The following is a 23,081-nucleotide window of genomic DNA, read 5'->3' as shown; positions in this document are numbered from 1 at the left end:
CCACACACACATACACACACACACACACACACACACACATCGCTCACTATAATCCCAGTCGTGAGGCTAGATGTCATTGGTATAGTAGGTTGAGAGCCATGATGTCTCTTAGGTGTGGACTGTGTTATGTAGAGGATGGGTGTGTGCTCTCTGCTATGAGTGGATCCACCTGACCTGAGTGTGTGCTTCTGTTTGCAGGCTGTAAGTCGTGGTCAAATGCCATGGAGATTCTGGACGAAAAGGATGGAGTGGACACAGAGTTGCTGGTGTATGCTATGACTCTAATAAACAAGGTGAAGGCATCTTCACTTCTTCTCTTTCACTCTGTGCTCTTTATGTCTGGCTTTATGATTTATAACCACAGTCTCTAAACAATAACCCATATATTCCTGAATTTAAACTAAAAGACTGAAATGGCGTTTTGTACCTGGTAGACCCTGGCTGGGCTCCCTGATCAGGACTCCTACTATGATGTGGTGGACTGCCTGGAGGAGCAGGGGATTGAAGCCATGGCACACAGGCACCTGAACAGGAAGGGCACCGACCTTGACCTGGTGGAGCAGTTCAACATCTATGAGGTAAGGCAGCAGCCATCTTTCATTGTGAGGTGATAGCAGCACAACCAACAAGGAGCCCCCATTAACAGCCACTAGGTTGCAGTAGGCAGAATGTTGAAGAAGAGGAAACCACATAAATAACGGTCTTAGAAAGAGCATTGGTGTGTGTGTAGCATTTGTATGTGTGTGTGCTGAGGGTTACTTTAAGGTGGCATGTGCCCTCCGTCTCTGTGCCAGATGGCCCTGCGTCACGAGGACGGGGACGATGAGACCCAGCCACCCCCCACGGGCCGTAAGGACCGCCGGCGGGCCAGCGTGGGTGGGCCCCCGGAGAGGCGGGGCCTGGAGAGGAGGCGCAGCAGAAGACACTCCCTTCAGAACGGCAAGGGCCACACCTCCGCCCCGGCGTCGCCCAGCAACCATGGCCATGGCCCCAACTTCCCGACGTTCAACGGGTCCAGGATTGAGAACATCAACGAGAGGTGAGAAAGACAATGAGACACCTCGACCCTCTGAGAAGAGGAGACAGGAGAAAGACGACAGAACTGACTCTAGATAGAGACGAGGTGAAGCTGCGTTAGAGGGACCCAAGAGTAGACACAAGGAAAGCTGAGGCAGAAAAAAGGAGGGATGAGTGATAGAGTACCGAAGACAGTAAGGAGGAAAAAAATCATGTGCTCAATGTGTTATACTCAAGTCATTTTAAATGTCATCTTCTCACCCTGTGAGAGATATGTATGTACCCTATAAACTGTTTTATTCAAACACGGAAGAATGGATCAAACTTGTCGAGTGTCTTGTCCATTCCTCTCCATCCTCCATTCATTGTCAGTAGATCTTAAGCTTCAGCCGGGAAACGCTGTCCCTTTCTCACGGTCTCAGCATCCCTCTCTCTGGAATGGTGCCTTGCTCATGGCCTCGTCTCACAGTTTAAACTAATCTCATATTCATGAAGAATTATGATTTGCCTAGCCATAAAAGAGAGTTACTCGCTGGTCGGGATGCCTACATTCTTGGCATTTCTGTGCGTGAGGCGCTGCCGTCTCGCATCCACTGTGTGAAAGGCCATGCTTCCCCCCCCCCCCCCAACCTCTCTCGGCCCGCGGCCTCTGCTGTAGAGTCTGGCAGTCGGGTAAACACTGTCAGCAGACTAATCCTTCTCCGCGGTTCCGCTAGGGTTACTTCAGGCTGTGGTCAGGGCGCAGGCCAGCTCACCCACTGCAGGAATGCGCCAGGGAACCTCGCCATATCGCCTTTCCTTTTGAGCAGAACGTCTCAGGTGATTGGGGGGAGGGAGGGGGTGGAAACCACACTTGTCAGTGGGTGGAATTCGGGGCTTCATGTGGTTTATCACGGCTCAAGGCCGGCTCCAAGTTGAGGTGCTCGCGGGGCGTGTTTGTTCTCTCCCCCCGCTGTCTTTTATCATTATCTTTCAGCACCGTCGCCTCTGCCATGTTCTAAGTGGAGTTTTAATCACTGTTTTTTTTTTTTTGCAAAGACACTCATATGCAACATAAAGTTCCATAACACATTTATCATGCAGATCGCATAGAACGTATACAGTTCAGCTGCCCGCGTTGTAAATCAAGAACCTTAGATTTTGTTTTATTTCTCCGATTGCCACGGAGAGCCATGCAGTCTCTCATAGAGACCTTGAACTCTTGTGAGCCTCGTAGCCTCAGCACATGCTACTGTACAGTATATTATGGAGCTATAGATTTACAGCCTGACAGGAGTGGAGCTGTTTAAACTGGCCACAACAGAGCCCTCCACCATATATCCACCTAGCCCTTCATCATTCAATGCACCATGCTCCTTTTTTCAGAGCAGACCCACCCCAGACAAATCGAAGCCTCTATTAAGTGTGACAGGCAGTGTTTTGAAGGATGGCGTCTGAAGCTGGTTCTCGCAGCGGCCTGGGTCAGCAGATAGTTGATCGCGTTTGAGTTGGTCATACGAGCCCGACGTCTGAGGGCTCACCACAGGAAATGAGAGCAGCCTTTGAGCGCCTGTGCTTTCCATATCACTAATAAAGTCCAGCCCACGGAGAGAGACTCTTGATAGCACAATGCCTTTGGATGCTTTACAGTCCTGCGTGGGAGTTAGATCGTCAACTCAGGAGCCCTAAAACTGTACAAACATGACCATAAACCTTATACAGTATAAAGGATCAAGTATTTTTAAGTCCCACCAGTAGTCAGTGAGCCAGAATTCAGCTCGTATTAAGCAGTATGTCGATTACATTTCACTTATTTTGCATGGAAGGACATTGTAGGGAAACTATTTTTGACCTAATAAACAGTATTTTTACTGTGGTTCTTAACAGAATTCTACTGTGGTTCTAAAAATTGACATACAAAACCTACTCAGAAAAAATGAAACAAAGATTCAAACCACCAAACCACACATCCAGCTGGATGTGTATTAAGAGATTTCAATGGTAATTGTGTGTTTCTCTGGAGAGTAATCTGTTTGCTTTGTCTAGTCCTCTGTTGTTGTCTTTTTCATGTTATTTCTGTGTCTCCTTTCTCATCCTCTTTCCCAACTCTCTTTCCCCCCATACTCTTAATTTGTCCCTCCATCCATCCATTCCTCAATCCCTCCCTTCTACCACAGAGAGGAGGAGGAGGATTATGAGGAGGAGGATTTTGAGGAGGAGGAGGAGGAAGATGAGGAACCTCAGGTCACAGAGCCCTCTAGACAGGGAACTGCCAGGTATTCTGGGAAAAGTAGTTTCTGTTAGGAGCACCTTGTTTTCTTTAGCTACCAGAATCTCAAGACCCCAGAATCCTGTAATGTGCTGTACGCTTACACTCCAGCTTTGCCTATAGAGATACCTATAGGTCTCTTTCTGTTTACTACTTGTCCCTAGTTCACCATCAACAGTTACTCATTACTCTGCTGTTTTGTTGTTCTAGTGGGGCATTGCCAGTGCCGCCAGCAGTAGCCACCCCAGAGGAGGCGTCTAGCTTGTGTTTGCCTTTTAAGTGCATGGTCAACCTCCTCCCCAGTGTTCCAGAGACTGTGGGAGAACCACGAAGCAGGTCGGTGACCAGGGTCCCTCGTGCCGCCCCGATTCGCTCCCCTCCCCTGGCCACTGGCTCCCCCCTTCCCTCCTCTCCTGGCTCCTCTTTGAGGAGAGACACTCTCCACAGCCCCCCTGGAGCCTCCTCCAGAGAGTCTCACTCCCACCTCCCCCCCATGGCTCTCTCCCGCTCCCCTAGCTCGCACCAGGACCAGGCTGAGAGCCCGGGGGGCCCGTCTAGAGAGCAGCTGTTCAGGTAGAGCACCGAGAGAGGCTTTAACCTGCCATAGTCCATCACATGTCCGCCCTGTGTCTGTGTGCGTGTGTGTGCCTAGTGCTGCTAAGGTGCACAGCAGGCAGAACCATGTGGCAATCACAGGGATCCCCGGCAGCTTGTTCTCTCTCTTTGCCCTCGGGGGCAATTTCACAAAGAACACAAATCTGCGTTGTTAAAAGATGTGGCTTACCTGGGCTAGCAGTCCAAACATTTACCAGTTTGAAAAAAGCATTGGATGAGTAATTTAATTACACAGGGGCTGATAAATCTGGGTAGGCCCCTGTTGCTGATTCCTGTGTAATGTAGAAGAATGCATAGGACTCCATCAAAGAGGCGGTCTTTTCCTTCGGGACAGCAGCTGGAAAGCAGGATGTTTCTGGGGAAGACTCCTAACTTCTCCTGACATTTACAAAGCATCTGCCTTTGATTGTGGCATTGTATCTCTTCTTAAGCCCAGAGAAGCCAATAAATTAAAGCCGCTATATAAAGGCCAGCATGTTTCACATTTGAAATCATTTTAATGTCCACGGTGTATAAAAGAGCGGTGATCTGACAAGTAGAAGGCACGGTCATATCTCATGCATGTTTGCACCCCATTTCTGTCACAGTAGCATGGACAACCTGATCCGCCAGGTAAAGTGAACTGAGGACAACTCTCTCTGCAGTCAGCTGGGGAGGACCGTACAGAGGAGGCATCCATTTTGACCCTTTGAGATCTGGCCATCATCAGTGTCACATTGCAGCCTCTCATTAATAACGCTGCTATGACTTTTCATGGTGATGATTCCATGTATGTTATAAAGAGTATCAGTTAATAGATAAACTGATGATAAACTGTTTGATGCGAGCTCCGATTCCTGGCGCGTTGGAAATACTAAATGGCATTCCTGTGTCATTCTCTCATACTCCCCTGAGCTGGGTCTGTACGTCATGCGCTTTGAAAATTTGTCCTCTGATTCACTTGCTGTCGATGTTTGTATAGGCCCTCCACTATGCTTCTCCTCTCCTCTTCAGCCTCTTCTTGCCAGACTCACTCTTATCGGTCTTCAACTCCTGTGTCTTCTCTTCTGTCTCTTCTCCTGTTTTGTCTCCTCTTTACAGTCAGTCAGATGTAGCACAGGCACAGGCCCCATGTGCTTTCTGTATGTCTAGGGCCAGCTTTGGTCCGGCCAGGTAAGATATTTGTCAGAAAAGAAGCCACCTTTACTCACAGGTCCCTCTCAGGATGCAGTCACAGCTCTCAAATGACAATTTGAATGTGTCTTTTAATTTTGTACTGTTTTACTCACATAATCACAACACCACTGAGATAAGGTAACCTAACTGACAGCATGTGATCCCATCTTCTCCTGACAGACACCATGGTCATGGCACCCCCTACCCTGGCCGGTCTCACTGTGTGGCCAGCGCTCCATCCACCCCACAGAGCCGCTTCGCTCCTTCATCTCCTCCTTCTCCCATAGACATCAAGACAGACAGGTAATGCTAAGCATGGCAGCCAATGAATAGCTACATGATCCAGTGAAACCCCATGGCATCCCCTTATGGCTTCACCTAAATCATGTGGCCAGTTTGATTAACCCTGCTGTTCTACGGCTAGTTATGGCTAGTCATGAAAACTGTCTGACTCTATAGCTGTCTTTCTCTCGTCTCAGATCCACACTAGGGGGCCTGCTGACGTCCTCTTACCGGCAGCATCAGGAGTCTCTGGCTGCAGAGCGGGATCGGCGGCGCATGGAGAGAGAGGAGCGACTGCAGAAGATTGAGCGAGAGGAGAGGAACCGCTTTAAGTGAGTGGCGGCATCCGTTTAGTACATCCATTCCGTTCTGGCGTCCCACTCCACTGACAACAAGCACACCTGCTTCATCTGCTAGCTCACCAACAAACAACCATTGACAAACAACCATTGACAAATTGATTAATGCAGCTAGTTCTTGCAGCCCCGAGAATTTGGCTTCTACTGTTCTGCTCAATACCCTGTCTGAGGTTTTCTACTGTAAACAAAGCTAGCAGTCCAGTGTATTATGTTAATAAGTCATATATTTCAGATAAGGCCATGCAGTAGCCACTACCAAACTACCCCAGTTAGGAGGGAGCATCTGAAGTGTTTGTTCAGACCCTTATCAGAGACTGACGCTATGTTTTTCAGACTGGCCGGTGGTGGTCACATCTATGGCCATGTCTGAGTTATTATTCTCCATGGCGGCTGTGGAAGTGCTGCTCCAGCATGATACAGCAGTCTGGCTTCTGACTGGTCTCACCATATAAAGATTCATTCTGGCCCTGAGTGTGTTAGCTTTGCCCTTTGTTGCTACTCCATCATGTCATCCTGTTCCTAGCGCAACACCCAGAGAGTCACGCCATCGCAGACCAAACCATTCACCGTATAAACCAAGACAAAAAACCTATGACATCGGTTTTACTCACAAAGAACAACTTCCCTGCAATAATTAGTCAGACAACAAGCCCCGCTAATAAATCAGGCTCGGCAGGTTCTGTGTGCAGAGTCTCCCTGCCTCTCACAGCCAGTGCAGATGTTGAGATTGTAAACAGACTACATTTCTCATGGCTGATTTCTATTCAATAACACGGATCGGGTGATCAGAGACGCCCCCGCTGTCCACTCTATGTCCCCTTCCTGACCCCCCAGGACTCCCTCAGTCGCCGCTAACATGCCGTGGAGATCCTTTAATTCTTTAGTCTCACCAAGGCAACCGGGAACACTTCCAAGCTAATCTCCTTTTTATTAGAAGCACTGTGCCAAATAAATCAGGACAATTTACTCACAAATCACGTGAAACAACACGTCTGAGCATAGGGCAGAATATTACTGGTAAATCACAAAAGCATCTTCACAATCCAGATATGTTTCTCTACAGCATGCAGGTGTTGCAGTCCACTTGCAAAATTCTGATAAAGATTTCTTCTTTCTTCTTTTGCTTTTAGTCGTGACTATGCTGACAAGCGTGAGGGGGTCAGACAAGCGCGGGAGGACAGGTTTGTGATTTTGTATTTTTGTGAAAGAAGCCAAAAAATGTGTGCACATTTTTAACCTGTATTCACACACTTAATCTCCACCAAGACTAATCTCACCTGCTTTTACTGGAACCACTACAACAACACTATCTTACAGGGAACTCTATGTTAGCATTAATAGAGCAATGGCACTCCTTGATGTCGCATTTCCTTTTATTTTAATTCAATTAAAAAGCCCTTTAAAGCCCAGTGGTAAATGTCAGTTGCAAAGTCAATGAGTCAGAATTCCTCACCGATGCCAGAGAAGGACAGGCAGAGCAGGTCAGGATCCTCGGCTGCAGGCCCGCTATGAGGACCGGCTGTGTGGCTGCCAAACAAGTGCAATCCAAAGGGCTGATGTCACACCGAAGCCTCCAGCACATAAAAGATCAGTTATCAGAGGAACGGTAGTCATGCGCCTCCAAAGGGCCTGCTCAAACCAGCAGCAGATGTGAAGGCGGCGGCGGCAGGAACTCCAGGTGAAATGTGTGAGTCCACCTCTCCCCCAATTCCATTTCTGCCCAGGATTAAGATGCTGTAGCCCAAACAGGACAAGGTGTGTAATTGCCTTTCGACATGGCCGTGCTCTAGATAAGCAGGACTCTCTCTCTCTCTCTCTCTCTCTCTCTCTCTCTCTCTCTCTCTCTCTCTCTCTCTCTCTCTCTATCTCTCTATCTCACTCTCTCACTTTTCCTTTTCTCGCTCGCTCTTTTTCCTTTTCTTTCTTTCTCTCTTTCTTTCTCACTCTCTGAGAGTAAGAGAATCCTGACACAACCTTCAGATCCACACCAGAGGTTATCTCAAAAACGAATCTTCCTCTTAACGTTTGATCTCCAGCCTCACTGCAGCCTTCAAGAAAGAAAACCATTGGCCTGATTTTAATGTATCAGGCTCAAGATGGCCAAATACAGCTGAAGGCGAAATATAAATCTGGGGGAAATTTTCAGTACAGAGCTTGTAATAGTTTTATATATTTTTTCGAATAATAACATTACATTATTTCTTTACATTTAGCCAGCAGGGGTCTATAAGTAGCCTTGCTGCAGATTTGGCTGCGGCCTCCTAAAAGAATGAGGGGGAGAGGTGGAATTAATAAACACATTCCTTCAGCCTGGACCCATGGAGCTGGATGCTCACACATACACCATACATCCAGATCAAGCTTCCAGGCTGACAGTATGTCTTTGGCATTCTGGCCCTAACGTGTGTATTTAATCTCAAATGTCCTCCAAAGCCGTCGGCCAACCAAACTGTTTGCAGTACATGTCCATCCGCGCTCCTCTTGGAAACATAGCCACAGAGCTGTCTTTCTCCTGAGGAAAGCATTTCTTCATTCATATTGTTTCTGTGGTTGAGGGTATGTTGTGTAGCCATGCCAGCCGTAATGATTTCCTCTGTGCTTTCAGCCTTCATGAAAATGTCCATGTTGACACATATCAGTATGTAGTTTGTGTTGCTTGGGTATAATTGATGGACAGGGAGTTTAGAAGGTTAGGCAAGTTCACAACATAACATTTTAATGTGGCATGTTATGTAATTATTGTTTAATTCTCTGTGTATGTGTATGTGTGTGTGTGTGTGTGTGTGTGTGTGTGTGTGTGTGTGTGTGTGTGTGTGTGTGTGTGTGTGTGTGTGTGTGTGTGTGTGTGTGTGTGTGTGTGTGTGTGTGTGTGTGTGTGTGTGTGTGTGTGTAGCTCAGATGTCAATTCAACACATCAGGAAATTCAAGGCAACATTGACACACAAAAAAACAGATCAGTGAAAATTAACAAGCCACGAATCATAGCCATAATCAAATGAATATTTATATTTTCATGCCTGTATGCCATAATTAGAGGGAGAGTCACAGTTTATGCTTTGTGTTCAACATTTGTATGAAGGAGTTAAGTCCTGGATGTACAAGAAAAAAAAATGTTTATAAATCAATACGTCAGTTACAATGGTCACTTAATAATAAACCCCAACATCTGTTTCAATGTTCAAAGTTCCAATGTTAAGTTTCAAAACACAATTTTAGTGTGTGAGTTCACAGTAACCGATTTACATATACAGTATATAAAGAGTCGGAACTAAACGCTCTTCCACCATGAAAGCTAATCCTGGAAGAATAGAAAAGAAGAAAAGACAAAAAGAGAGAAGTGATCTCTTCAAATCTCGTCACGCAGTAAAGGCTGGCTTATTTAGTGAAAATCTCTACTGTAGAAGATACTGTCTGTAACTTCCTCCAACAGACACGCATGGACTAGTTGCCATGGAAGCAGAGAATCAAACAGAGGGGAATTTAGAGTAGTCACCTGGGAGAAGCCAGCAGGAAGTGCAAGGAGCCAGGGGTAATAATCCACATGGCCGTCCAAGAAACATAGTTTGAGAAAAAAATAATCCCTTAATTTAGGAAGCAGGTAACCTAGTGCCACAAGTCTTAATGTACAACACTGCCACACTAAAACGGAGAGTGTACACCTCATTGACTGCAGGGAATAGACAGTCAGCTGAATCTCCCTCACCTTAGCAGGGAAGCAAGGCATCCTACGACCTGCGGTGGCCTACCCAAGTCAATCACAGGTAATCAATGACGTAAACATTTTGGAAGACCAAAGAGATAAGAAGATAAACTAGTGTGAAAGATATAATAATGGGAAAGTATGGCAAACAGTACAGCAAGTTATTTAGCACATACTATTCAAGACACTATTAGGCGATCATAGTGAAGGCTCTTTGTCATACCCCACAATGTGTGTGTGTGTGTCTGTGTGTGAGAGAGTTGAGGTAAGGTGTGCACCAATAGATGTGTATCCTAAAGGTCATGTGTGTTCTGCATGCAGGTATAAACAGGTGGAGAGGATAGCGGCGGAGGAGTATGAGCGGGAACGTGTGAGAGCGCCACCCAGAGGTCGCACTGAGATCACACTGAGCCTGAGCTCCCGAAGCACTTCTTCTTCACACAGTCCTGCTCCGGAGTCTGTAACACGCACACACACGACGTTCGGTAAACACCACCCCCATGCCAGCAACACCAACTTTGATTTTATTTGTGAATGGTTTTCACTGGACTTACTTCTTACATTCTGAGAGACTGAAATAAGCTTAACATTACACTGTAGATCTTAATCTGTGTTTCGAGCTGGAAACACAATAAAGCATTAGCGCTTATCGTGTTCTGAGTTTAGCTGTTCCAGCCCTTGTTTAGGAGGTCAGAGAATATGAGTGCGTGCTGGCAGGCCAGGAGGTTTCTCCGTCCACCTGCTGCTGCTGCTGTGGGCACAACCCTTCCCTGGCACTACACTCTCACAACCTTCAGATAGGAATCAGCTGGGGTTTTCTGGACATGCTCCTCGACCTCCTGGCCAAAGGATTACACCATGCATGTATTTAAGATGACTGCCTGAATGGTCTCTGGGTGACCATCCCTGGTCTGCCTGAATGGTCTCTGGGTGCATCGATGCACTCCAACAGCGCAGACAAACAAGCGGTCTGCTTGAGCTTTACTCCTGGGAGAAGGGTCTGGCTGGGGTGCCTGGCTGCTGTCATGGTCAACCCTGTGGAAACTGCACCACACAACGGCTCCGGCTGCCCCAGCCTGGCATATTTACTAATGTGATTTTTAGTGCGGTCCGGCCTCCGGTCTGGGCTGTGGTGGGAGCAGGGCGTTGTGTGTGTCTGTGGCCTCTCCTTGCATCCCTAACCCCAAGCCTCCCTCCTCCACTGTGGGAAGAGGGGAACCGGAGACCCAGGAAGAGGTGAGGGGTGCTGAGCAACTCCTCCCGCTCCTAGCGCCTCACAGATGGATCCTCATGCATTCGGATCAAACGGAAATATGAATGGTTTTGGATTCTTCTTTGGCGAGGAGCTTGCTCTCAGTGGGAATTTCTGTTTTATTGACTTGTTATTCAAATGCCAGCAAAAAAACTTTGGACACGAAGTCGAAGGAATTCCATTCAGTCAGACGCTGAAGGTCAGCTAGCGGTGGGATCTGGAGGTTTCCGTCCAGCTAGAGAGGGAAAACGAGAGGCTAAGCGTTTCTATCATGTAGCTGAAGCTGCTACCACTGTAGCTGACCAGTTCCACAGACGTCTGCTCTAGCTGTGACACGGCACAGTGTCAGTCCACCAGCATTATCCCTTCCGGAAGGCAGGATGAGAAAGCTGGCTGAAACATGTGGTGTTTTTAGGAGTTGTCCAACCCACAGTGTTTAAATACACCCAAAGAATGTCCATGTTTCCGTACAGTAGGCCTATAACTCATGGTGGAGACCCTACACGTCGGCACAAGGCATATACATTCTTTCTTTTATATCCACTACTGTTAGAGACTTACACACATCAAAGAAATGACTTCCCGTAAGCAGTTTAATATAAACAGTGACAACGGATATGAAGAGTGAGAGTGTCATTACTTTTTCTAATACACATGTGCTGACATTTTTTAGTAGTTTAAAAGCCATTATCTACCACATTAGTGTTTGTGAGAGCCCCTACCTCCCAGCAATATTAGGTTTGTTTTGACATCCTCCTGTGTGGAAGACATTTTTTTCGCATTTCCTCATGGAGATAGGAAGACGAGTGTTTGAATACATCGCCTGTGGTTAGAGAGGAATGCAGACAGTGGACTGGTTTGTATATATTAATAATGAGCATGAGTGGCTCATATGGAGTGAATTAATTGTTGGGAAGTGGTACCTACAGCTGTGGTGTGAGACAGACTGTAAGCTATGCCTGATCTCTATCACTAGAGTATGTAACGCTATACACACAGATGCCAAACACCATCACAAAGGCTGATTAACAAAAGAGTGCAAGGGCTGTTGTTCAGTGTCCCTCAATTTTATATCAGTGTTTATCTCAGAAAAACAGATTGTTCTCTTGAAGTAATTACCACTATTAGACAGGTACTTAAAATGCACTTCAGGGCACTTGAAATGTATGGCTTTCCGAGTCTCAGTTCCAGTGAAGGAGAGGGAATGTTTCTGTACAAAAACTCTTGTCTGCCTGTTTCTCTCTGTCTCACCCTCTCTCTCTTGTTTGCTTCCTTTTTTCCCACGTCCTTCAGTAAATGAGCCCCGGTCTAAGCCAAGCCGTGACCCACAGACTCCTGCCCGTTCAGAAGTGGAGCCGCCACCGTCTGCCTCCCCCTCAGAACCTCCCTCAGGCGCTTCCCCACACTCCCCCTCTGGCCCAGACCAGCGGCAGTCAGCTGAGGAGTTCGTCCCGAAGCCAGCGCAGCCTGACAGACCTGCGGAGACGCAACCAGAGGCACCGCAGATAGAGGAGCAGCAGGAGAGGAGCGAGGAGCATGCGGTAGAGGAGAAGCAAGGAGCGGAGCAACAGCCACAGGTGGAGGAGGAAGAAGAGAAGACAGGTGTGGAGGAAGAGGTAGAGGAGGAAGAGGAGGAGGCTGAGGTAGAGATGGAGGGTGAGGAGGAGTCCGAAAAGGAGCATATCTTGGTGGAGGTGGAGGAGAGCAGCCTCCTGAGTGAGAAGGAGAGGCAGAACGAGGAGGTGAACGAGAAGGACAACTGCTCAGCCTCTAGCATCTCCTCAGCAAGCAGCACACTGGAGAGAGAGGAGAAGGAGGAGAAGCTCAGCAGTGATAATAACTCAGGTAGGAGAAACACAGGTGTCCTCACACTCACACCACACTCACTCAAAATTCTACAAGTGCCTGTATGGTTACTGAAAGCACAGAGGTACTATAAGTCCCTGTGGGTATGGGTTTTTTACTAAGCAAATAACCTCTAACTGCCTTTTGCCTCATGCTCCACATGATGTTTTGTCATCTAAGCTTCTGATCGTCTCCTCTCATTTCAGGCCAGTGGTCCGAAGATGTGGATGCCAATGACCAATGTAGTAAGGTGCTCAATGGCTCCCGCTTCAAGCTGGACAAACTCTTCGGCCAGAGCAAAAAGCCACTAGATGAGGTGGAGAAGGAGAAAGAAACTGAGAAGGATGAGAAGCAGGGCGTAAGCCAGGACCTGGCTAACCGCATCTCCACACTAGAGGCCCGGCAACAGGCGAACGAGGAGAACATCAAGAAGATGGATATGGGCCACCTGGACAACCAGGGCAACGTGCGGGCGGTGGCTGAGAAGTTCGGCGACCTGGTCAAGGGCCTGGGTTCGCCGCTGGAGGTCGAGCTGCTGGAGAAGCAAGCGCAGTCACTGTTGGACAAGAGCCCACCCACGCCAACTGCCCCGCCCCCACTCCCTAAAAAGGAGTCGGACCAAATCTGGGACCAGCTGATGGCCTGCCCCCGTGAGCTGCGCATCAAGGAGATGAACTTCACCGACCTGACGGAGGAGGACGACGTGGACATCCTGGACACAGTCAACGTGATTAGCTCCTCAGACCTCACTCCTCCCCCGCTGCCTCCACCCCTCTGCTTATCCATGCTGCCTCCCCCTCCTCCCCTCATGGGCTGCCCCCCTCCCCCACCCATGCCTGGCATGCGGATGCCACCCCCTCCACCCTTCATGGCCCCCCCGGCATACCCGCCTCCAGGCTCCCCAATGACGAACCGGGGCGAGGCGCCACTCTTCCAGAAGAAGAGGAAGACAATCCGCCTGTTCTGGAATGAGATCCGTCCGGCGGACTGGCAGTGCCCAGGCCAGAAGAACAACAGGGAGTCCTTATGGTCCAAGCTAGAGCCGGTCAAGGTGGACACGTCCAAGTTAGAGAACCTGTTTGAGACCAAGTCCAAGGAGCTACCAGTCACAAAGGTGAGTCCGTGGGATTGTTATGTTTTATGTCACCGTACATTTTTGGGATATTTCAGCTCAGATTTAGGGCTGTCCTCCTCCAGAAGGGGATATCTGAGTTCAGGTCCATTTCAGATGAGGTTTGAGGTCCATAAATCACATGCATCTTCCATTCAATAACACATTTAACACAGAGTGCTTGCAGTATAGTGAATAGTTTACAATGCAAGTGCATGAACTCCACCTTCTTCTAAATACATGTAGGCTTCAGGCAGGATGTCGAGCCGTTAGGCTGAGATGTAAGTGTTTGAGATATGAGGAGATGAGAGACGCTACAGCTCAAGGTCTAGTTCATATGACACTGACAAATTGTCCTCCATTTATCTGTCCTTTCCTATCTCATACCCTGGCAGAGATAAATGCAATGCTATAAATATTTAGCGTATCTGGATTAAGTTTATGACCACATCCTGTAGTTAGCTATCATCGTTATCAGAAAATATACCCTGTCTATGTGGGAGCCAGTGAGGAGAAGGTGCTCATTACAAGTGAATGTAACACTGCTTACTCTGGGGTTTGACAACTCTATCACACATATTTTGACTATGGCTCCATTTATCTGTTTTTATTCCGGAATTTGATTAATTGCTAATAGCTTTGGCTAAATGTATTAAAGTTGTCAGGGATATATGGGACGCAGGCGCTCCGCAGTCTAACCCTTGGAAACGCTTTCCAGCAGCTGAAGTCAATTTCACTCTTCCCATCAGCTCCCAGCCCCTTCCGCCTGTCATGGCCAGTAAAAAATGCCCTAGCCGCCGTCTCCAAACCTCTGAACCTCCAAATTTCCCATCAAAGTCCCAAAAATAGCCCTCAGGTGCTCACATGTTTAACAGCGCTGCACTTAGCATAACATCAGATCTGTATTTCTGTCATATGAAGGCAAGTTTATAGTAATTGCCCACATGAAAGGCATTCCTTTCCCATTCATTTCAGTAACCAACAGAAACTGAAAGTCCAGGCTGAATTGTTCTTTTTTATCTTGAGTGTGTGTAGATCCATATCATAAACATCTCAACCTCAATTGCATCCTCTAAAATAAAAGGACTTGCACAGTTAACATGGGAATAAAGTCTAGGACTTGTGCCATAGGGTGACATATATTGTGGGTTTTCTTAATATGGTTGTCTGAGAGGGGAAAATCAATTATGGGGCCTGTTGTGACATGGGGCCAGTATGATCTGTTCTCTTGTAGCTGAACTAAAGTAGGGTTAGGATGAAAGTGTGCTCCGTGAGCCTGAGTTACAACAACCGCTGAGAGGACTATGACTGAGCAAGACTGTGAAGTGGACTGCAGAGGTCCAGGGAGCTGTCTCTCTTACATGAAATACACTTTACAGCAGGGGCACTGCCAACATTCTATCAAAGCAGGAAGACAAACTCTCAGCAGACAGCAGCAGTGTGTTTTGTTTACCATGGTGTTTTCTCATCATTCATTCTCTCTCTCTCTCTCTCTATCTCTCTCTCTGTCTGTATTTGTGTGTGTGTCTGTGTGTGTGCTCAGAAAACAGCTGCAGATGGCAAACGTCAGGAGATTATTGTCCTGGACTCCAAAAGAAGTAATGCCATCAACATTGGCCTGACTGTACTTCCCCCTCCCCGCACCATTAAGACGGCCATCCTCAACTTTGATGAGTACGCCCTGAACAAGGAGGGCATAGAGGTACGCTTTTTTACGTTGTTGCTACACGACTGAACATAGATACGGTGGCCACAGCAAATACATGGGTGCTATGTGCTAACATGTGCTGTTTAACGACTTTACTTTCTCTTACTTTGTTCAGACAGCATACATATATCATTTATAAACATTTCCAGATCTCGACATGAAAGCATTTTTGACCGAATACATGTCCCTTAGCTCAGTTATAAACAGTAAAGAGGACACTAGCTGTGACAGTGCTGGTAAACAAAGCCATTATGTTTAAGTGCAGCGTCCAAAATAAACTCTCAAAACCTGTGCTCAAAGAACACAAACATTTTCTGTGTAACTACACCACTGAATGCCTTTTTACTCGAAATCAAAGCTTGGTTAGTTGGGATTTGCCACCACATCGACAAGACATGTGGTTTCCCTCTTGGAATGGTGTGTTTTTTTGCCAATGGTCTCGTTATTAATCACCAAGATGATTAAAGGTTAGCAAAGCTGGGCATATCGTAAGGTCGTCTCAGACCATAATATACACCTTCCGTGGGCTCTGCAGTGATGCCACATCCTCTCTGTTCTCACTCATTCGGTATGTGTGTGTTTTGTGCCATGGGAAAGCTGCTCAGTGATACTCTGCCCTACCTTGAATGTATGTGGTATGAAGGATGGCGTTTGGCCCACAGACAACCACAGGGGAGTTTGCTATTCCACACAGGCACTCATGGGAAACCATGTAGCTGGACTGCCTCCTGTCTTGTCGTCAGTGTGTGTGTGTGTGTGTGTGTGTGTGTGTGTGTGTGTGTGTGTGTGTGTGTGTGTGTGTCTATGTCTGTGTGTCTGTGTGTCTGTGTGTGTCTGTGTTAACAATGTAATTCTGAGAGCGATGAGCAAAAGATCTCATCCGGTACCGACACTCCCTGACATGATGAATCACTTGACCTTCATCAAGGTCATCCGACTTCATCAGATCAGCATTCGCCCAGGGGCCAGTGTGTCAGCAGATAACGTGTGATGCGTGTCCCCAACCTCTCCCTCTCTGGCTCTAACTCTCATCATCTCTTCTGTTCCACATAGAAAATCCTGACCATGATCCCCACGGAGGAGGAAAAGCAGAAGATCCAGGAGGCCCAGCTGCTGAACCCGGACGTCCCCCTGGGCAGCGCAGAGCAGTTCCTCCTGACGCTCTCCTCCATCACAGAGCTGTCCGCCCGCCTGCAGCTCTGGGCCTTCAAGATGGACTACGACACCATCGAGAAGGTCAGGGGCCCCCAGTGCCACAATGGGTTACATAACTGTTAGCTCACAGTGCCGTGGCCCTGGTCACTTGTGTTTTTTCCGAAGAGAGACGTACGTGTCGTGAAGGAAGCCCATTAGGATGATGAGATAAAAGGATGATCCTTTCATTATTGGCCACTAGGGTGTTTGTTTTGTTTGAGTTTATAAAAGTGGTATTATAACTCACAAAGAAGTGGATTTAAGAAAACGTCTTGTTCTCTCTGCATGCATCTTGTTTCAGAGTGAAAGGGAACAAAATGAGAAGTATGTTGACCTTTCAACCACAGCAGCGTGCAGCAAGCCCTAATGAGCATACTTGGAAAGCAAAATATTATAACCCCCCTCTCTCTCTCTCTCTCTCTCTCTCTCTCTCTCTCTCTCTCTCTCTCTCTCTCAGGAAGTGGCTGAGCCCTTGCAGGACCTGAAAGAAGGCATGGAGCAGCTGGAGAAGAACAAGACACTGCGCCACATTCTGTCCACACTGCTTGCCATCGGCAACTTCCTCAACGGCTCAAACGTGAGTGGGCATCCTTCCTCCTGTCCATGGATCCATCCGTTTGTCTGTCTGGCCTGGAGCTGAACCACCGCAATACACACACCCCCTCTTCCTCTTCTCCAGGGCCAAGCGCACTGCCATACTCTCTTGGCCGGGCTAACACAGCGCTCTCTGTTAGCAGCTGTGAGCTCTGAGTGCCATTTGTCTTCTGGCAGACGACTGCTTTTTGTGAATGACTGAGCTCGGCACCCAAAACTTGTCTGCCTTTTTAGGTCTTCAGTGTAGTTTTTTTTTTTTTATCTAAGAGTGGGATCATATGTCTTCCTGTGGTTGCTGAAAGAAAGAATAAGAGGGTGTGTGTGTTCAGCTGTGTGTGCACATGTGTGTGTGAGAGAGTGTATGTGCTGTGAATAAATTTAGGTCCCATTGTTTGATCTGAGAGGGACACACACTAAGGACAAATCTGAAAAGGAGTCAAAATAAGTAAACAGACTGTTGGTTGAAGCTTTTAACATCTTGGGATTGTCATTTACGGTAAACTGTTAGGAATGGGCAAACGATCAAAGTAAACCCAAATTATGATTCAGAGCAAATGATGTCTTGTAGGACATTTCCCTTTTCCAGCTCTGTTGTGGTGTAGCTTGGAACAGGCTGGGCCCAGGCCAGGGAGTTACCCTATGTTCCTGAAACTGATTGGGGATCTGTTAATCATAAACTAATTACGTTTTCCCTAAGCCCTTTAAGGGATCCAGTGAACCATTCAAGTCAACATTTTAACAGTGGGGGCGGCAAACTGCTTGTTACTGCTTGCTTTTATGATATGCAAAAATTATGTGTTTGAGATAGAACTTTACATTAAGTCATTGAATATGTTTTACATCATATTGTGTATCATTTGACCAACTTAACCCAGAGAAGTTGTATTTTGAATTGTGTGTGTGTGTGTGTTTCTGTTCAGGCAAAGGGTTTTGAGCTGAACTACCTGGAGAAAGTTCCAGAAGTGAAGGACACTGTGCACAAACAGTCTCTCCTTCACCACGCGTGCTCCATCGTGGTGGAGAGGTTTCCAGACAGCACAGACCTCTACTCTGAGATTGGGGCCATCACCCGCTCTGCCAAGGTATGAAGAAAGCTATCGTTATGAGTAGAAATTCACATTGGAGCAGAGAGCCAGACTTTACTCAGGGCAGTAGAGGGCTTGTAACCCGAGAGCAGCTGAACAAAAGGAAGCACTTATCTGACCAGACATAACCATCTGCAGCTGTGTGGCAGCACACTCTCTGACTTTACATTTTTCACTCGGTCTCCAGTATGGTCCTTGGCATTTCTGATGTCTAAGGTTCTTGCCCTTATCGTAGCACCGGTAATAAACACCCTCTCTGGACGGCCTCTTTGACCCCTTTGGTGAGACGATGCTAACCGATGTGGTGTCTTTACGATACGCCTGTGTCCAGGTGGACTTTGACCAACTCCAGGAGAACCTATGCCAGATGGAGCGGAGGTGCAAAGCATCATGGGACCACCTCAAGGTCATATCCAAGCACGAGATGAAACCGTCGCTGAAGCAGAAGATGTCTGACTTTTTGAAGGACTGCGCAGAGCGAATCATCATCCTCAAGATTGTTCACCGCAGAATCATTAACAGGTAAGCTTGCCTTATAATGGGCTAATGTCACATACCCCGATGCTGATATGAAAGTGGCCTATGTCCTGTGGTGGTCTGTCCTGTGGTGGTATGTTCTGTGGTGGTCTGCTCATGCAAGTGTCCTGTTGTCCTGCCAGGTTTCATGCCTTCCTGCTGTTCCTGGGCCACCCGCCGTACACCGTGCGCGACGTGAGCGTGCACCGCTTCAGTAAGATTCTGAGCGAGTTTGCGCTGGAGTACCGTACCACCCGCGAGCGCGTCCTGCAGCAGAAACAGAAACGGGCCAACCACAGAGAGAGGAACAAGACCCGAGGCAAGATGATCACTGATGTAAGTGCTCATTTGCCCTGTACTACCCATACTGTTATATCCGCACATTTGTGGGCGTGTCATTAATGTACCTGTGCCATCTTGGCTTAGACCATACACATAATTTGTGACATGGTGTATGCAATGTCAAAAGTAAAGAATAGATTGTAACCTCACAAGTCAGATTCAAAGTGTTGGCTTCCTGTGGCAACTATTAAAAACATGACTACTGGTTCTGACGGAGCTTGGCCTACGGCTTTTCCCATGTTAGCATATCCAGCCCTCCTCCTCGATGGGGAGCCTCAATGTGGGTCCTCCTACACAGGTAGGGCATTTCTAAAGCCCTTCCACCTACTTACCCCACTAGGGAGCTGGCTGTGCTCATGTGCTTACCTCCTGGCAGATGCTCAAACACACCACAGTTTACAGTACAAAATATCAGTGAGGCCTGAATACAACGTGCAGGCACTCTAAATGTAACACAGCCATGGGCATTTGGTATGTGTCTAAATCATGGCCCTAATTATTATCAACACTAGATATACACAAGGCTATGAGTAAACCAAACATCCAGTGAAATCATCTAGGAGGAGAACACTGAGCCCTATGAAAGGATACAGCACATACCTTTCACACAAGTCACCTTAACCCACCAGGAGAAAGACTAACTAATAATATAGTTAGTCTGCAAGGAAATCTTAAATGAATAACACAGGTTGCGACCACTCATTGATATTTATGAAATTCAACATGAGGCTGTAAAATGTATCAGCCTTACCCTCACTACGCTTATTTAACTTAACTGGTGAGATACCACATGGGCAGACCCTTCTACCTCCTAGTAAACTGAAGTGCACACAAATCCCTTTAGAATCCACAACGCATTAACTCATATCACCTGTGTTAGTTATTTCTCTTTCTTCTTCCTTCTAGTTTGTTCTGTCCGTTTTATTATTTTAATTCTGTTTGGTTACGTAAACTCCTGACCACTTTTTGCCTCTGTATTTCATGATTCTTTTATCCTTAGAGTGAGGACGAAGAGGATGGTGAGGTACAGTACCGTGTGTGTGTGTGTGTGTGTGCGCGCGTGTGTAGGTGTGGGTGTGTTGCATGACGGCACTCTGAAGGTGCAGCCGTGTGCATGTAATGCCTGTTTCATTTGCTTGTGTGTTCCCTTTCAGTCAGTTGACCCGGTCCTCAGGGTTGCAGCCCCTGGGGATCAGAGGAGGCTGCGTGTACTGCCTTTGCCCAGCAGTACATATATTTCACACGTGTCTGTTTGTCTGTTTTGCTAATCCAGCTGGTGGCAGGGTGCTGTGTAAACAGTGGCTCTCCCACTGGATTGTGGCGGTTGTCTCCCTGGTTTATAAAAAGTAAGGGCCTTTGCCTGAGGCTGTGCCCGTGCGTGCTCATTTCATAGGGGGATGGCAGCATCCTGGACATTGTTCAGGGGTGTGTCAGTGACGGAGGTGTGTGCTCTGCCATGTCATGGGTGTCCTCCCATACCTTCAGTGAATAGTGGTTATATTCATGAGATAATGTTTTACCCTACACTCCAATCTAGGGTTTGAAAACATTTGGGCCTTCTCATCCACAAACATGCACACATGCAAACGCATGCACGCACGCACACACGTACACACACACACACGTACACACACACACACACACACACACACACACACACACACACACACACACACACACACACACACACACGTACAAACACATACACACATTTGCTCCATATGGCCTCAGTTGAACTGCCAGTCTCAGGCATTTGAATGTTCAGCCTTTCAACATCTCTGTCAGAGATCTTTGATGCAGAGAGACAGCAAAGCAGACCGCTGCCTTCAGAAGCCCCACATTAAAGCCCCGTCTTGTCATTGATGGCGTGTGCATTCAATCACTGCTTTTACTCTGTGCAGAGACTCTGTGAGAGATTGTTTATACATCATGAATCTGAACAGCTCTGGCGCTGTTAAGAAGTTTCTCTGCACTCAGATAGTTTAGCGACGGGCTCTAAGTGTTCTACAACGCAAATCTACAGCCTAGAGGATTGGTCCTGGATCTCATTACAGCTCCCAGGCAGGAGGAGGAGGAGGAGGGAGTGGGGTGTGGGGGGAGGTGTGTGTATGTGTCCAATAGACAGATAAAGCGCATCTGTGGGTTTGGTCCACTCATTAGCCATGAATTTGAATGTGCTTATTTTTACTTTATTTGTGTGTATGGGTCTGTTTTAGAGAAACAGAAAGTAAGGTAGGAAAAAAAGTTAAAAGAAAAGATGTGTCTTACTTAAACCAGCACTGGTTAAGGATAGTGGAGAAGAGTGGTCACTGATGCAGACTTGACTTTAAGAAGCTCAGGGCTGTTCAGATGCAGGTTAGACCTTATAAGCCCCGCCCTCTTGGACCATGGCTCAGAAAGAGGTCAGCATATGGAGTCCATAAGTGTCTTACACCGCACACTTGAGTACGCACGTGCGCACACACACACACACACACACACACACACACACACACACACACACACACACGTACAAACACGTACAAACACACACCTACAAACACACACGTACACACACACACACATACACACACACACACACACACACACACACACATACAAAGGAGATTGCTGACTTTCTGCAAGTAAACAAGACAAAGTGACTGGTACTGACCTATATAAAGTGACTCTGATGAACTGATCACGAACAGACTGCATCAATTTCCAACAATGCTCTTACTCTCTTCACGCTTATGTTTATATACTGTAAAAAGAGTTCACACTAAGAAGACAATCCATAGTCAACACTGACCTTTTGAGTAGAACAGCCAGTTCCTCAAATGCCTTCTTTTCAGTGGACTTGCATGCAGTTCCATCCATAACCTAATTTGGTTCTACATGGAACCAAACATTCTGTAAGAACTAAATTGACACTCATCATGCAGAAGACCAGAGAATGTTACAATCAGAAGATGATTTCCACCTGAAGTTTCCACCAGAGTTCTCAACAAGATTATTAGGTCCTATGGGTTGTTTTTGTGCATTTTGTTGGTGGGACGAATGATTTGAACATTTCTTGTTCATTTATCACTGAAATGTCATAACCTTGTGTGTGTATTTGGGCATCCGAACTGGGATGCTGAATATGTAACATGTTAAATGCATGGTGTTAAAATTCACATGATTAATGGGTCATTAATTGATGATTTATGGAATTGTGAAGATCATAACTACTGAACAGTTATGAATGCAACTCAATATCATACATTTGTGTTTTCAGTGTGTTTCCTGACAGCCATTACTAACCTCCGGCATTTGCTTTTCCAAAGTGCTTGGGCATTTCAGACTCACCAGAGATGAATGTTTGCATATAATGTTAACTGTGATGTTAATGTTGATGAATGCAGCTGATGATGTTTCTTGTTCTCCCCCTCTCCATGTTTTGCCCCCTCTCCCCTGTCCTCGTTTATCCTCAGGGAGGGAAGTTTGGTGGCTCAGGCCCCGAGGCTCCGGAGGCTGTGGGTCTTGGATACGCCGAGGATGCTGCAGAGCATGAGAACATGAAGGCCGTTTTGAAGGGCAGCCTGCAAGGCAGCGACATCAGCACCTCAACAGTTCCAGGCCTCCGCACAAGAACCAGAGCCAGCAGGGGTAAGATAGCTTCTGATTAACACACAGAGTCGATTCATATAAACTGTGAATGCACAAGGCCAGGCAGTGCCTTGGAGTAGGGTACCCATACTGTAAACCAATCACAATCACAATTCAGTCCCTGAAATGTTCCTTTTTGTCACTAGGATCTCTAGTAGGCCGCAGCAGTTTATGGTCATCTGCGAATGATGACCCAACCATTTGCACAGACGACCCGGCGGATGAGATCATGGAGCGCATTGTGAAGTCTGCCACTCAGGTGCCGAGTCAGAGGGCACAGCCTAGGGAGAGGAGGAGGTCCAGAGCCAACCGCAAATCTCGTGAGTTCTCTTTCTGTGTGCGGGCCTGTGTGTTGATTTTGGCATTAGTAGGTATTGGTGTTGAGTGCTCATAAACCCTTACATCTAAATGTACCCCTGCCTTTCACA

General features: G+C 47.1%; 1 protein-coding gene across 2 annotated transcripts in view; it reads left to right on the top strand.

The window, feature by feature from the left end:
• The window catches only part of fhod3b (formin homology 2 domain containing 3b), a 108,870-nt gene that overhangs the window by 82,023 nt on the left and 3,766 nt on the right, over window positions 1–23,081 (top strand). Inside the window, exons 8-25 of one of the 2 annotated variants that reach the window (XR_013969014.1) lie at window positions 199–293; window positions 435–578; window positions 795–1,039; window positions 5,216–5,338; window positions 5,515–5,649; window positions 6,807–6,857; window positions 9,698–9,861; window positions 11,922–12,473; window positions 12,680–13,587; window positions 15,128–15,286; window positions 16,346–16,528; window positions 16,944–17,063; window positions 18,001–18,162; window positions 18,497–18,687; window positions 18,825–19,017; window positions 20,024–20,042; window positions 22,479–22,653; window positions 22,800–22,939. Coding sequence is in view for 1 of the 2 variants with exons in the window: in XM_080857824.1 (XP_080713950.1) it covers window positions 199–293; window positions 435–578; window positions 795–1,039; window positions 5,216–5,338; window positions 5,515–5,649; window positions 6,807–6,857; window positions 9,698–9,861; window positions 11,922–12,473; window positions 12,680–13,587; window positions 15,128–15,286; window positions 16,346–16,528; window positions 16,944–17,063; window positions 18,001–18,162; window positions 18,497–18,687; window positions 18,825–19,017; window positions 20,024–20,047; window positions 22,479–22,653; window positions 22,800–22,973 (3,798 nt within the window). In the remaining variant the exon portion in view is untranslated. Of the gene's footprint in view, window positions 1–198; window positions 294–434; window positions 579–794; window positions 1,040–5,215; window positions 5,339–5,514; window positions 5,650–6,806; window positions 6,858–9,697; window positions 9,862–11,921; window positions 12,474–12,679; window positions 13,588–15,127; window positions 15,287–16,345; window positions 16,529–16,943; window positions 17,064–18,000; window positions 18,163–18,496; window positions 18,688–18,824; window positions 19,018–20,023; window positions 20,048–22,478; window positions 22,654–22,799; window positions 22,974–23,081 lie in introns of those variants that run through there. The other variant, XM_080857824.1, reaches the window with a different exon arrangement.

The sequence above is a fragment of the Sprattus sprattus genome, assembly GCF_963457725.1.
Source record: "Sprattus sprattus genome assembly, chromosome: 19".
In the NCBI taxonomy this organism is placed as follows: domain Eukaryota; kingdom Metazoa; phylum Chordata; class Actinopteri; order Clupeiformes; family Clupeidae; genus Sprattus; species Sprattus sprattus.
Note: the sequence above shows the minus strand (reverse complement) of the source record. Positions and strands in the feature narration are given on the sequence as shown.